The following is a 14,412-nucleotide window of genomic DNA, read 5'->3' as shown; positions in this document are numbered from 1 at the left end:
ATTGTTATTTATTCTCATTCTGTTTCAAGAAAATTAGGCATTTGTAAAATATAAATGGATGGAAATGTTAACGTTTTATATTGTTTAAAATAAGGTTTGCATGAGTCAAAACTCTTTAATTTAAAAATGGACCGTATAATTCTTTTTTGTGCAATAAATATCCTATTATCATTGGTAGAGTTACCTCATAAGAAATCGGCATAACTGAGATATGCATAAGCAAGTGAATAGTAAATTGAAATCAATATTTTGGTGTTTAGTATATCTCTCAGTTACAAAATAGCAAAATTAGCAGAACAAAGTTTTCTTAGCAATAAAATCAGAATGCTCGTTCCAAGTCAATAGATTATCCATAATTATGCCAAGAAATTTAGTACTGTGTAGGCTTTGAGTCAATACATCTCCCAGTTGACATGAAAAATTTATATTCATAGGCCTAGTAACACATTTTAAACATACAGTCTTATTAATATTAACAATTAATTTGTTATAATCACACCACGTTTTGAACTGACGAGCAAACGTTCTGAAGGAGGCAGATAAAAATTAATTTTTTTCCCACCATGTTAATAATGTCAAAAGAAGTGCTTATACAAATTTTGGCCACTCGACCGCAATTACGACGGCCGTAAAAAAATAAGTTCGTCAGGGGCCGCTAACAGAAAAAAAAAACACAATTTCATGGAAAAATTTATTGGAACGGACACAGCAATTGTTGAGCTTAATATTTGAGGAGAAAAATTCTCTCCGGCGCCGGGGATCGAACCCGGGTCCTTGGTTCTACGTACCAAGCACTCTGACCACTGAGCTACGCCGAAATCAATCCACAGTACCGGACCGAACCCCTCTCCTTCAATGTTTCTCTTTGTGGCCTGACTCCAAGTTAGGCATATATGTTGACGTATATGTCCATTGTTGAGCTATTTTTCAACATATTTTCCATCGGAATTGAGAAATTTCTCATATCGTGGGATCGACAAAGAGAGGTGCAGACGCAGTCAAACGCCGGTTCCGATCTGAGGCGGCTGATTTCTACGACATAAAAATTGATCCTATGTTAAGACAAATGTCTCAATTCCAGTGGGGGATAGGTTGACAAATACCGCTACAATTCCTGTATCTGTTTCAATAAATATTTCTATGCAATTGTGCTTTTTTTCTATAAACGGTCCCAGGGAAAATCACTTTCTGGACGGCCTCGTAATTGCGGTCGAGTGGCCAAAATTTGTATAAGCACTTCTTTTGACTTCTTTTGGTGGAACAAAAAAATTTAACTTTTTTATCTGCCCCCATCAGAACGTTTGCTTGTGAGACAAAGCATTCATGTAATAAATTACGAAACAGTAAGAAAGTAAAGGCAAATGGTTTCAGTTTAAAATTCAGAATCGGTATAATGTAGGAAAGTGATGATAGTTGGGAAAGCGGAACTACTAGGAGAAAGGTGTGCCAGGGTAGACATGCGGTCCCTTTGATGAGAAAATGATAGCTGACTCAGTTCTGACGGAGTCTATCTGCTTAAAGAGTCAACTAAATATAGGCCTACTCGTATCGTATTGCGTGAAATGCAAACCTTCCATGTTGAAAAGAAAGACTAGGCCTAGGCCTACTGTTTTCCGACTTGTAGGCCTAACTATAAGCACTGTAAATAAGTAGGCCTATTCCCTTGTCCGCATAGAGTCTGAACGAAGGTTGCTGGCGACATCTAAAGAGACAAAGGTCGACAGAAACAAGGAGAGAGCTGGGGACGTGGCCCCGCAAATCAAATCTCTGGGAAGAGCTTGTCCCCGTAAGTGCTGCCCCATCCTCGGGGACGGGGCGGTTACCAGAAAGCTTTTCCTATTTTGCTATCTTCTTTTCCGCGCTTGAGTTGCGACTCAAATGGAACGCGAGTTCCCCGGGGACGCGTTATCAGCGGCGTCGTTCGGCTAGCTCGCCCGCCCCGCGCCGCCGCCTGTGCGCCTCCTAGCCGCTTCCCCTCGCAGTGCCGCATCTGAAGATCGCGGTTTGAGGCTCGGCGCTGGTCCGCGCCCGACGTGGTGCATCTCGCGTCTCTGCTGCCGTCTCCTCCCCGATCCTTGGCGGCGCAACGCCACTGTCGAGCACGCCCCGCCCTCCCAACCCTACTCCCGGGAGCGTCTTGTAACCACGTGACCCGACCTGACCCGACAGGAAGAAGAAAGCTTTTAAATTTCGTTTTCCACCACTCTGCAGACTTCTTCCTTCTTCTTTTTATTTCCCCTTCCGCTCGTTTCTCTTGCAGTACAGCCCGACCCCAAACTCGGCAAACTATCTCATATTAGAGGGGCGCATGCGCCGTACCCTCCCACTCCGTAAATCCAATCAGCGTCAAAACAGACGGCCCCATTCACAGGGGCAGAATAAAAGCGACACTTAAAAAAGAATCTCGGGCAGCAAATAAACAAGATTCACAGAGTGTTCCAGACTGATATTGCTCTCTCGTTGCAGGTCACAAGGATGAAGACGGGGCGACGGGGGGTAAAAGCGGGCATCCGAGCAGCAGCCTCACCAAAAAGCAGAGGAAGGCGCGGACCGCATTCACGGACCACCAGTTGCAAACTCTGGAGAAGAGCTTCGAGCGGCAGAAGTACCTGAGCGTGCAGGACCGCATGGAGTTGGCTGCCAAGCTCAGCCTTACCGACACACAAGTGAAGACGTGGTACCAGAACCGCAGGTACACATTGGACTGACTACTAATGAGTAGTGAGTACTTACAAATGGCTTTTAAGGAACCCGGAGGTTCATTGCCGCCCTCACATAAGCCCGTCATCGGTTCCCATCCTGAGCAAGATTAATCCAGTCTCTATCATCATATGCCACCTTCCTCAAGTCCATTTTATTATCCTCCCATCTACGTCTCTGCCTCCCCAAATATCTTTTCCCCTCCGGCCTCCCAACTAACACTCTATATGCATTTCTGGATTCACCCATACGTGCTACATGCCCTGTACATCTCAAACATCTGGATTTAATATTCCTAATTATGTCAGATGAAGAATATAATGCGTGCAGTTCTACGTTGTGTAACTTTCTCCATTCTCCTATAACTTCATCCCTCTTAGCCCCAAATATTTTCCTAAGAACCTTATACTCAAATATCCTTAGCCTTTGTCCCTCTCTCATAGTGAGAATCCAAGTTTCACAACCATACAGAACAACTGGTAATATAAATTGTTTTATAAATTGTAACTTTCAGGTTTTTTGAGAGCAGACTGGATGACAAAAGCTTCTCAACCGAATAATCTAACTTAAATTACCTTCCAGTATCTATGTCTGTAAAATATGGCGTGAATATTATGTGTCAACTTTCCGGAAGATGTACCCTTTCCTCGCTTAGGTCGCATATGCGCGAGAGAAGTTCTTAAAAAATTCATTTACCAGAGTACAGAGGTAACATCTGCGTACCAATATTGCTTTGATATTCCTATTAGAGTCATGCACAACCGGTTACGAAAAATAGAAATGTTATATTGCTACAGAACGCCTAGCGCTATAGACAGTTTGCAAAGCTCTTCCGTCTTGCGGAGTGGTCCAGTATTCGGTTTAATGAATGTCCGAGTCTTTTTCGGGTGGAGGCTCTGGGCCATGAAAGGTAGATCCAGGAGTTTCAAGAATCGTTGCAAGGACGCGATTATCATCGTGTACCTTTCAATTGATATTTCCTCCTCTCTCCCCATTCATTCGTTCGTTCGTGCGTCCGTCCATCCAACCATCCATCCATCCATCCATCCATTCATTCAGCAATCCAGGTATTGCAGTTAGGTATCGTCAGAAGCAACAGCATGCATGAGGAAGCTGCAATCATTATAGTTTGAGAGTGTGTTCATTTTTGTTAATAACTTTTTATCTCCTTAAAAATGATTTGTTAATGAAATAATAATAGGCCTACATCCACGTATGGGTAGAATAATTAAAAGGCATAGGCTATATTAAACTACCTTAACAGATACTCTTTAATAGATAATCTATGCATTTTGAGTTTAAAGTATGGACGTTACAATAGTAAATGTGTACGTATTTGCTCTCCTATTTTGTAAATTATTGTAATGTATTTTATTGTAGCATTTGTTTACATTCAGATTTCATCTATGCATTACGCTTATTTCTTTGTTGTTACCGATGTCCATTAGTTGATTTATATATTAGTTATGAAGATAAATAAAAGTGTCCAATCAATTAGCTATAGGCCTATTTCAAGGTAACACTTCTTTTTAAATTAGGAAAAGTAAGTTTTCTTCTATTGTTACTTCATTTCTGTAGTCAGAAAATATCATCAGAGTTCTTGTACGGCGAAGTGCGCCTGGTGTTCTGTCTAGCCCGCAAAACATTAGGAGCATCCGCTTGAAAGTCGGATATTCGTTCGGATGTTCAACCTCGCCGGTTGTTCTCCGACCGGTCGAATATAAACCAGTTCTAAGCGCTGCTCTGCAGCTTTCTAATTCCTATCCTTCTACAGTATCTTTCGAATTCTCGGAAATCATAAGTTTCACTCCCCCCCCTCAGAAAAAAAATTATCTATACAGTTGAGATTAGGCGTCGCAGGTCATCTCTGCCAATACAACGATCTTAGAATGTTGCAATTTACCTGTAAGCGCCTCTAGCGGAAAGACATCGCATATACAAGACTGTTATCACATACGAAAACGGTTCCTTTTTACCTCCATTTCCATTTTTAAACCGTTACAGATGAACTAAACCTATTTTAATCCGTGGCGCTACAGCCCGTGAGGGGTTTCCCTTAACCCAATAGAGCAAATGCTGGGTAACTTTCGGTGTTGGACCCCGGACACATTTCACCGGCATTATCATCTTCATCTCATTCAGACGCTAAATAACCTAAGCTGTTGATAAAGCGTCGTAAAATAACCAACTAAAATAAAAATACAGCCCGTGAAGGGCCTAGACCGACCAGCCGGCTGCTGGCCTCACACCCACATGCCGAAGCAGAGGTAGATGATCATCCAACCAGAATGGAGGTATCGTGTGTTTAACACGATGATCCCCCCAGCCGTTATAGCTGGTATTCGCAACCGGATTTCACTACCTATCGTAGCCCCCCAAGTGCATCACAATGCTGGGTGGGCACCGGTCCCATACATGGCCGAAATTTCAGGAGAAAATTTCTTCCCCCATGAGGACTCGAACCAGCGCGCATTCCGTAACGCGAGTCCTAGGAATCCTATTTAATAGTCTGCATATTTCCGTCAGCCCCCGCAATAATATCTCTAAATAGCCACGATATATCTCAATTATTGTCATCTGTCAGCCGATGGTGCTGTGCGGAGGACATACGCTATTCCCATGAATTGCAATTTGCAGGTTATTTAGTAATAGATTTACTGTTATCAGAATAGATCTATTTCACTGAATTTTCATACTGCACATCCATGTTAAAATTATGTTGTTCCCAAATTGGTAATACAAGGAAGATTTTTCAGTTTCCTCCTGTAACATCATCCATTTACTATAATCTTCTTAAGATTAATAGAAAAGTTAACAATGAATCTGCTCGTTCAAGTGGTATCTATTTCATGTAGGCTATGTCTCTGGCAGGAATCATTAATCTAGCTATCCTTTTTGTGTTCTCATACAATTTTAAGTGCTTTTGTTGAATGAAATCAATAATTCAATTTTGAACATTCATTGTATCTCTCTTGAATATCATTTCACTTCTAATAACTTCCGTCCTTGCAGATCATCTCTTGCTGCCATTAAGTTTACTTTTACTTTTCACTGCGATTTCATATTCCGAACTTCGATCCATATGTTATGATATTGAAATTATTGCTTTAGGGCTAATTATTTTAGTTTGGTTTCTTTTCGGATCTGTTTATGCCACAAAATGTCATTTAATGCAGAAATAGTCAATTTTTCAAAACTTATTTTTGTCTTAATTTCGTCATCTAGCTTCCCATTATTTGTTATTTTCACCTTTGGACATTATATTCTTCAGTGTCTATGTGAGTGCTCACAGCTTTTCTTTCAATATCAAATCGTGATGTGTTCTTCCTACTGTCATTTATATTATTTTAATTTTATATACATTAAGACCTCGTTGTTATATCGCTGCATCGATTTTCTGGTAATGTATTCTATGTCCTCATAATCCTAAGTAAAAATAAATTATTAGTCATCGGCAGATTGTAACGAGTATACAACGTTGTCATCTACTTGAATATCCATGATTCTACATAAGCTTAATTTTTGTATCGAGAGTTTTGTTTTTGTAAATTTTAAATAGCAATGGTAACAGGTAATTTCCTGGCATAGGCTCTATTTAACTTGAAATCCTGATGACAGATATTTTTCTATAGCATTGTTTTATATGTTGTATATATTATAGACTATTATATATTGAATTGCGTTTAGCTATTATAGCAAGGTTTATACCGGCTGAAAGTACAGACAGTATCACAAGATTTTTATAAATCTATAAACATTGACTGAAGAGTCGTTGCTCAGCTAATTAATAATAATAATAATAATAATAATAATAATAATAATAATAATAATAATAATAATAATAATAATAAATTTCCCGTGGGTAGTTTCGGTAAAGGGGCCAACAGACAAGTTGTCTCTCTCGTTTTTCCTAGTGATGAAAGCGAAATACAGCTTCGAAATATTGGTTGTTTCTACATACTGTATATAGCCTACGTTACGGTCCGAAAACCCAAAATATTTTTAATCATGAAACTAAGAGAAATAACAACAACAATAATAATGCATTGATACAGACTATAATGAATACTTTTATATAATTATATTCCAATGTTTAGGCCTACATTATGAAAACTTCTTTATTGGCATGAGAGGTGTATTGATCAACAATTATACATTACTTCATTACTGTTTCCGTAATAAGTAACTGAACACGAATTGAATTGGATGCTAAATTATCAAAGTTTTAAGAAAATGTAATATAAAAGATTCCTCCATCCCATCTAGACAAAACGAGTACTTCGGCATATCTATTAGCATCACGAGGTGTGTCTCATTAGAATTTCAAACAAATCTGGACTCCGAGTATTCAAATTTCGTAGCATTTTGAACTGTCTACAAGTAAATGCCCATCACACGATAATTCCTATCATTAGCCTGCAGTATAAAATATTGAAATAATATACCAAGGCCTTTTAACAAGCTCTAAAAATAAATGATCGCAAGGAAAACTTTCCACGGAATCAGTAATTGAAATGCCCTACTTCCTTGCTACTCGGACCATGAGAAAAACCAACTAGATAATGCAAGAAGTTCGTGTGCGATGCTTATCCGTGACACCGAAAAAACTCTCCAAAAATGCGGGGGCCAAAGAGGAAACCGCGCTGTATCGAACCCCGAGTTTTGTAGGCTTAAAGGCTCCCTGTGATTACGGCAACATTATTCATGCGGAGGAGGGGGTGCATTTCCAGCGTCATTACCCCTTCTTATCGCAGAGTGGAAGCCGTTAATGACTTCCGATGTTGGAGCTTTTCAATTGCAGAGCATTGTGGGTATTCCGTGGCCTGACGGATCGCATAGAAATTACGGACAATCACGCAAACCAATTGTTAGCATTAGTAAAATGCGGGCTGCGACCGGAACGCCGATCCTTACAAATTGCGCGACGATACAAATCATCGATACGTGTAATTAAGGACGTAACTAACTATTCATTCCGGCAGCGAGGCGGGTTCACACTGCGACGCACTGCGTCATCTTGCTAATTATTTGCAACAAATACTAGTTTCGCATAAAATTGTTCTCAGTTTGTCACAGTTCAAATCTCATCCTTTAAACAGTCCATGTAGCTTTCGTTACAGAAATCTCAGGTTTGAATCTCTAATAGATTTCAAGGAGTTTATCCTGCAGTTTCTAGTCGCATTAATGTGTGTATGTGTGTATGTATGTATGTATGTTTGTATGTATGTATGTATGTATGTATGTATGTATGTATGTATGTATGTATGTATGTATGTATGTATGTATGTATGTATGTATGTATGTATGTATGTATGTATGTATGTATGTATGTATGTATGTATGTATGTATGTATGTATGTATGTATGTATGTATGTGTGTGTGTGTATGTATGTATGTATGTATGTATGTATGTACAGTATGTATGTATGTATGTATGTATGTATGTATGTATGTATGTATGTATGTATGTATGTATGTATGTATGTATGTATGTATGTATGTAGAGTATGTATGTATGTATGTATGTATGTATGTATGTATGTATGTATGTATGTATGTATGTATGTATGTATGTATGTATGTATGCATGTATGCATGTACGTACGTACGTACATATAGGGCCTATACGAACGTATGCCCGCATCTATGTATGTATTTATGAATGTGTGTATATTGCATATATTATGATATTTTTTGTAGTCTAGTATTATAAACAGTTTTTGGTGAAAATCATTCATAACATGCCATAGTTTGGTACCAGTGCCGTAAAATATTACCATACCAACTAAAACGTTATTACTTCTATTTATGACGGCATAACTTGTGCGTAAAGTAAATATTATGAAACGATCTGCCGTGCAATAATAGCCTATTTTAATACAATATCATTCTTTTTATAGCAACCTCTTCCTTCATAGACCATGATATCAAACAACCCATCATTACAAATTGGATATGTTATTTATTTATTAATTGTTTTATAATGCTGTCCTACAAAAATATAAGATATGAAACAAGTTCGTAATGTTATACAGTTATTACATTCGTCAAAAGTAGAAAATTCGCTTCGCTAGTTTACCAAACTAGCGTGCAATAAAGAGTAATATTATAAACTTGTTTCATAATATACTATTAAGTCATGTCTCTACGTTTTATCAAAAGTAGTCGGTAAGTTACTGCAAATTCATTGAAGAGGCTATTACTTGCTTTCAGTCATTATGTTTACGCATAAGTTAGTAGAGTTTTTGTTCGTCATCACAACACTGCGTTGTTAGGAGACTGTTTATCGTTTGCCATTGCCATTTGTTATTTGGAGTGTTGTGCTTGTGAATTCGCCTTGTATTTTGCTGACTTGAAGAAAGTTTGTGCTCTGTGGGTTAAGAAGATGAAGTGTCAAGTGGAAAAAAAGAACATTTCCGATATATTCTTCAGTTTAAGTTTAATAGAGGAACGAAGGCAGCGGAGGTAGCTCGAAACATTTGTATCATGTACGGTGAGTGTCATCGGGGAAGGCACTACAAGTAATTCATTCTGTCATTTCAATACACAATATCCCGTACAACAGTTAGAGCCCATCTACAGAAAATGATCCTACGTGTGATGGGATAACGAAGGCGTCATGCACCCGTACTACGAATTGCTTCCCAGAAATGTAGTCCCTAACCATAACTGCTGACATTAAATTTTATTGCCAACAACTCAGACGTCTTGCAGCAGCAATTGAGGAAAAGTGACCGGGAAGACTGCATCAAGTGATATTGAAAGCAGATAATGCACTCCCGCACTCCGCTAACATGACGAAAGCAGCTATCCAGGAGCTTGGTTGGGAAGTGATTCCACATCTTCCATATTCTCCCGATCTTGCACCCTCAGATTTCCGCATTTTACGATCTCTATCGAACGATCTTCAAGGGAACTCCTTTGATAACAAAAATGCTTCACAAACTTGGCTTGGCGGCTTCTTTGACTCTTAACCAGTGGATTCTTCAGACGCGAAGTCGAAAAACTACCCCAGCGTTGGCAAAGAGTCATATAACATGCAGGTGATTAATTTCTGTCTTTTATTGATCTCAAATGAAAATTGACCAGAAATCACTGTTCTTAACGTTAAGGAAGGTATCATTCTTTTGCATCAACCAAATATGATATTTATGTAGATACAAAATTTTCATCAGGTAAAGAATTAAGGCAATACATCTATGAAAATGTGGACTCTTAATTTTTACCCTATAGCTATGACATTTAACCACTTAATAAGGACCAATAACACATGCTACATGCAAAATATGAAGTTTTATCTTGAACAGTTTTTGAGAAATTAATGTTTAATTTAATTTTATAATAGAAGTATAGAACAATTTAAAATTTTGTTTAGTATCTCATATAAAGTTAGGATCCACGGACTAATTGACTACTTCATAACCTAAATTTAGCGTCAAAGTTATTTAGAGTTCAGTACTTTTCCTTTGTGTAAAAATTTTCCTATTTTCCTTGTTCCCAACATAAAGTTCACGACTTCATGAAAGATACAAATTATTATCTAATTTATTACCGTTATGAATAGTCTACTCCTACTGAGGACTACACAGCTTTTAAAGTGTAACTTTGACAGTACGTGAGAAGTACGGCCGTGGTTCAGGACTAGCCAACGATATGAATATATCTCATTATCGTGTGATCTATATTGTATTGAGTGGAGGTCCGATGTTCTGATTTCACGTCACCAGAGTTTCGTCATCCAACAAAGACAAATCATACTGAACAACAAATAACAATTATAAGGCTTGCTTCTACTTTGTGAACAGTTGGATTTCATTAACTGTAAGTATCTATCAGTGATCCGCGAGCATAGGCCTACTGCTCTTCCAACTCCCTCGGTATCATTTCTCCAGTTCGAGCAATATCTAGTAAATCTTCCACCATATTCATTATTAACTCGTCCAAAGTTTGGCGAGAACGAAGTTTAAATTCAAACGGAGAAAAAGTGGATTTTGAGAAACACATTTCAACCAAAGCTCCTAGGCTTCTAGTAAATTTCACAGTTTTGACTGATGTTTTCTCATAATTGTTTGAAAATACTTACAAGGATGTCTTTAGTTCCACACAATTCAACATAATAAAAAACTGCCCATCTTAATAATTTCTGGAATCTTAGATCAAAGAATTATATCTTCCTTCACGTTAAGAGTCGAAGTGGTTGGCAAGTTGGTTTAGCGCTGGCCTTCTATGCCCAAGGTTGCGGGTCCGATCCCGGGCCAGGTCGATGGCATTTAAGTGTGCTTAAATGCGACAGGCTCATGTCAGTAGATTTACTGGCATGTAAAAGAACTCCTGCGGGACAAAATTCCGGCACATCCGGCGACGCTGATATAACCTCTGCAGTTGCGAGCGTCGTTAAATAAAACATAACATTTAACATTCACGTTAAGAACAGTGATTTCTGGACAATTATTTAATACCTCTATGAAATAGTTTCGGAAGTATTTTTGGCCTAACGATCAACAGTCAAGATGCGATGCTATTTTTCTCAGGTACAATATTTATGGAAAGGGATGAAATATATGTATCGTAATGAAAGATTCCTGCAAGATTTTTTCGCTCGTAAAGAAAGCTAAATAAGATGTGTGTGCATGAGTTACAAAACTAATTAATGAAGTTATTACCATGTGTTTACAGTTGATTTTATCTTGTATGCTATTTACGTTACAATAATATTATTATATCATTTTGTTTAATGTTGTTGTTGACCTTTCGTAAGAAGCACTTTAAAGAGCCACACACCTGTAAATTCAATTATAATTGGAGGGAAATATAATCCAATATTTTCATTTCCGTCGGAAAAGGAAAGAAAACTTGTGTAAGTGAAAACAACTGAAAGACAAAATTTGACAGTGACGAATTACATTGAGATTTATTCTGATCAGTTTGAAGAAAGTGATATTAAAAATATTGACCACACTGTAGATGGTGGGTTATTTTCATTTTTACTTTGTAAACATATTTAACATAAAAAAACAAGACATGTTTAACAAAATTTAGAATGTTGGATAGGCATCTTATTTCACATTAATGCATTTATTGTTTAGTTATTTAGTCAATATCCGTGAACGAATCAAAATTGAAACATAGCTCTGTTTACTTCTTCGGAATGAGTGCTTCCACGTAAAAAGCTTGGAATATTGATATTGCTCTTCAATATTTTCTGGTTATCTAACTGAAGACATAGAACATTAATTCATTCATTCATAGTGTTCTGTCCAAGGGAAAGTTCTTCACTGCAAATCCAGCATTCTCCAATCTTTCCCATTTTCTGCCTTCCTCTTTGTCTCCGCATACGAACCAAATATCTTAATATCTTCTTCTTCCCCGAACTCTTCTCCCGTTCACTATTCCTTCCAATGCACTCTTCAGTAGGCAGTTTCTTCTCAGCCAGTGGCCCAACCAATTCCTTTTCCTCTTCCTGATTAGTTTCAGCATCATTCTTTCTTCACTCACTCTTTCCAACACAGTTTCATTTTTTATTCTCTCTGTCCATTTCACACGTTCCATTCTTCCTCATATTCACATTTCAAATACTTCTATTCGCTTCCCTTCACTTCGCCATTATGTCCATATTTCTGTCCCATACAATGCCACACCCTGCACAAAGCACTTGACTGGTCTCTTTTCTTAGTTCTTTTTCCAGAGTCCCGCAATAGATGCTACATTTTCTATTAAAGCTTCTTTTGTCATTTCCATCCTTCTTTTGACTTCCTGGCAGGAGTTCATGTTACTGTTTGTAGTACATCCCAAGTATATGAAGCTGTCCACTTGCTCTACTGCCTCATTTAGAATTTGCAAGTTTACCTTCTTTATTTTTATTGCTATGACTATAGTCTTCGTCTTGTTTAAATTTATCTTCATCCCATACTCCTCACAGCTGTCATTTAGCTTCATTAGCATATTCCTTAATATCATCTCCTCTTCTGCTAACAACACCATATCATCAGCAAATCTTATGCACTTTATTCTTCTTCCTTTTACTGTCACTCTTCCCATGTTCTGAAAACAGTTCTTCACTAAATCCTTCAAGTAGATATTGAACAGGGTAGATGATAAAGGGCATACTTGACGTTCTCCTCGCCCAATATCACTTCCTTCAGACATTTCTTCTCCTGTCCTGACTTTGAGTTGTTGTTTCATATAAATATTACTGAACAGTCTTCTCTTTTCCCAATCCACACTAATTTTCTTTATTATCCTGAAAAATCTAAAGGAAGGAAAATAAAAAAAAGTAGAATGTGGGAATAAAAGTACAAGAATTGATTATTATCAAAGGATACAATAAGAAATTTAAATGCTATTCCTAATAACAGAAATAAATATAAACATTCTGAATGGATAATTAAGAAGCAGGATGATAAAATATGTTTTATCTAATATAGCGATTCACCTTCTCTAAGAAAATGTTTGATTCTGGATAATAACTTAAGTACCGGAATACTTTGAATGTGCTGAATATTGGGTGAAAACTCAAATGTAGGCCTACGTAATTTCTAATCAGCATCAGGCAGTTTCTTAATATCCCTGGCTGATTTAGAGTAGCACAATCGCTGTTGAATGTATGGTACGATGCTCGATGTGTCCTCCTGGAAGAGTCTGTACAAAATACACTGTGTCCAGGGACGTGGCGTCTACGTTGCCGGTGTTGCCATCGACAACATACAAAGAATAGAAATTAAGTAAATTCCTTATTATACAATTTATTAATTTGTATTTTCTATCAGCAATTTTAATCCACCAGTTTCCCGTAACACAATACATGTCAGAAAATTTATAGTTACCATCTAGCGCAGAAGAATTGAACTGATACATACACAACACTTCAGAGTTTTCAACACGACAAGGCTGGGAGACAGTGACCTTCAGTGCCATGATAATGTATCATGGTATACAGAAACGCCGTAGCTGTGCGGTAGTACAAAATTATAACCACTCGTTTGCTGACCGTATTTACTTTTTTCAAGTGAAAAAAAAAAAACACCTGGACCAAAGATGGTATCAAAAATATGGATAGTTTCTGTATGCTACGCGCTTCATGAAAATTTAAAAAATCACGTTGCATCCGTTGTTATTCTAGCGCGTTTTGGCAAAACAAGAATAGACTTGTCATTAAGCGAGGCATTTAAAAACCAACAGAAAAATAAAATAAAATTGTGAAAAGAAACTCATATGTAATGTCTCGTTTAATAAGTGCAGTGTGTTACTTAGCCCAGCAAGAACTTCCGTTTAGGGGTAGGGATGAGCCCTATAGCTCTATCAACAGGGGCAATTATGTGGAACTTTTACACCTCCTTGCTCAAACTGATGACAATAATTTGGACCACCACCTTCAGACTGTTACTGTGTTTTCTGGGACATCAAATTACATTCAGAATGACTTCATTGAACATGTTTTTCGCGTTTTGGTTAATGAAATTAAAAAGGAAATTAGTGAAACAAATTCTATTGCTGTGATGTCCAATAAGTCACAGTTATCGACGAATTGAATTGAATTGAAGTACAACTTCTAGCGCATCTTCAAATGCAGTACTTTCAGGAAATTTTTTCGAAATTTATTATTACTATTCCTATAATTCTATTGTGTCCCGCGCCGTGGCGTCGTGGTCTAAGGCATCCTGCCTAGGACTCGCGTTACGGAATGCGCGCTGGTTTGAGTCCTCATGGGGGAG

At 37.7% G+C, this 14,412-nt stretch overlaps 1 protein-coding gene across 1 annotated transcript in view; it reads left to right on the top strand.

The window, feature by feature from the left end:
* LOC138696191 (homeobox protein B-H1-like) overlaps window positions 1-14,412 on the top strand; it is a 189,205-nt gene that overhangs the window by 143,532 nt on the left and 31,261 nt on the right. Inside the window, exon 2 of the mRNA XM_069820817.1 lies at window positions 2,467-2,692. Within this exon, the coding sequence (XP_069676918.1) occupies window positions 2,467-2,692 (226 nt within the window). The remainder of the gene's footprint in view (window positions 1-2,466; window positions 2,693-14,412) is intronic.

Source organism: Periplaneta americana, chromosome 3, assembly GCF_040183065.1.
Source record: "Periplaneta americana isolate PAMFEO1 chromosome 3, P.americana_PAMFEO1_priV1, whole genome shotgun sequence".
NCBI classification, from domain to species: domain Eukaryota; kingdom Metazoa; phylum Arthropoda; class Insecta; order Blattodea; family Blattidae; genus Periplaneta; species Periplaneta americana.
Note: the sequence above shows the minus strand (reverse complement) of the source record. Positions and strands in the feature narration are given on the sequence as shown.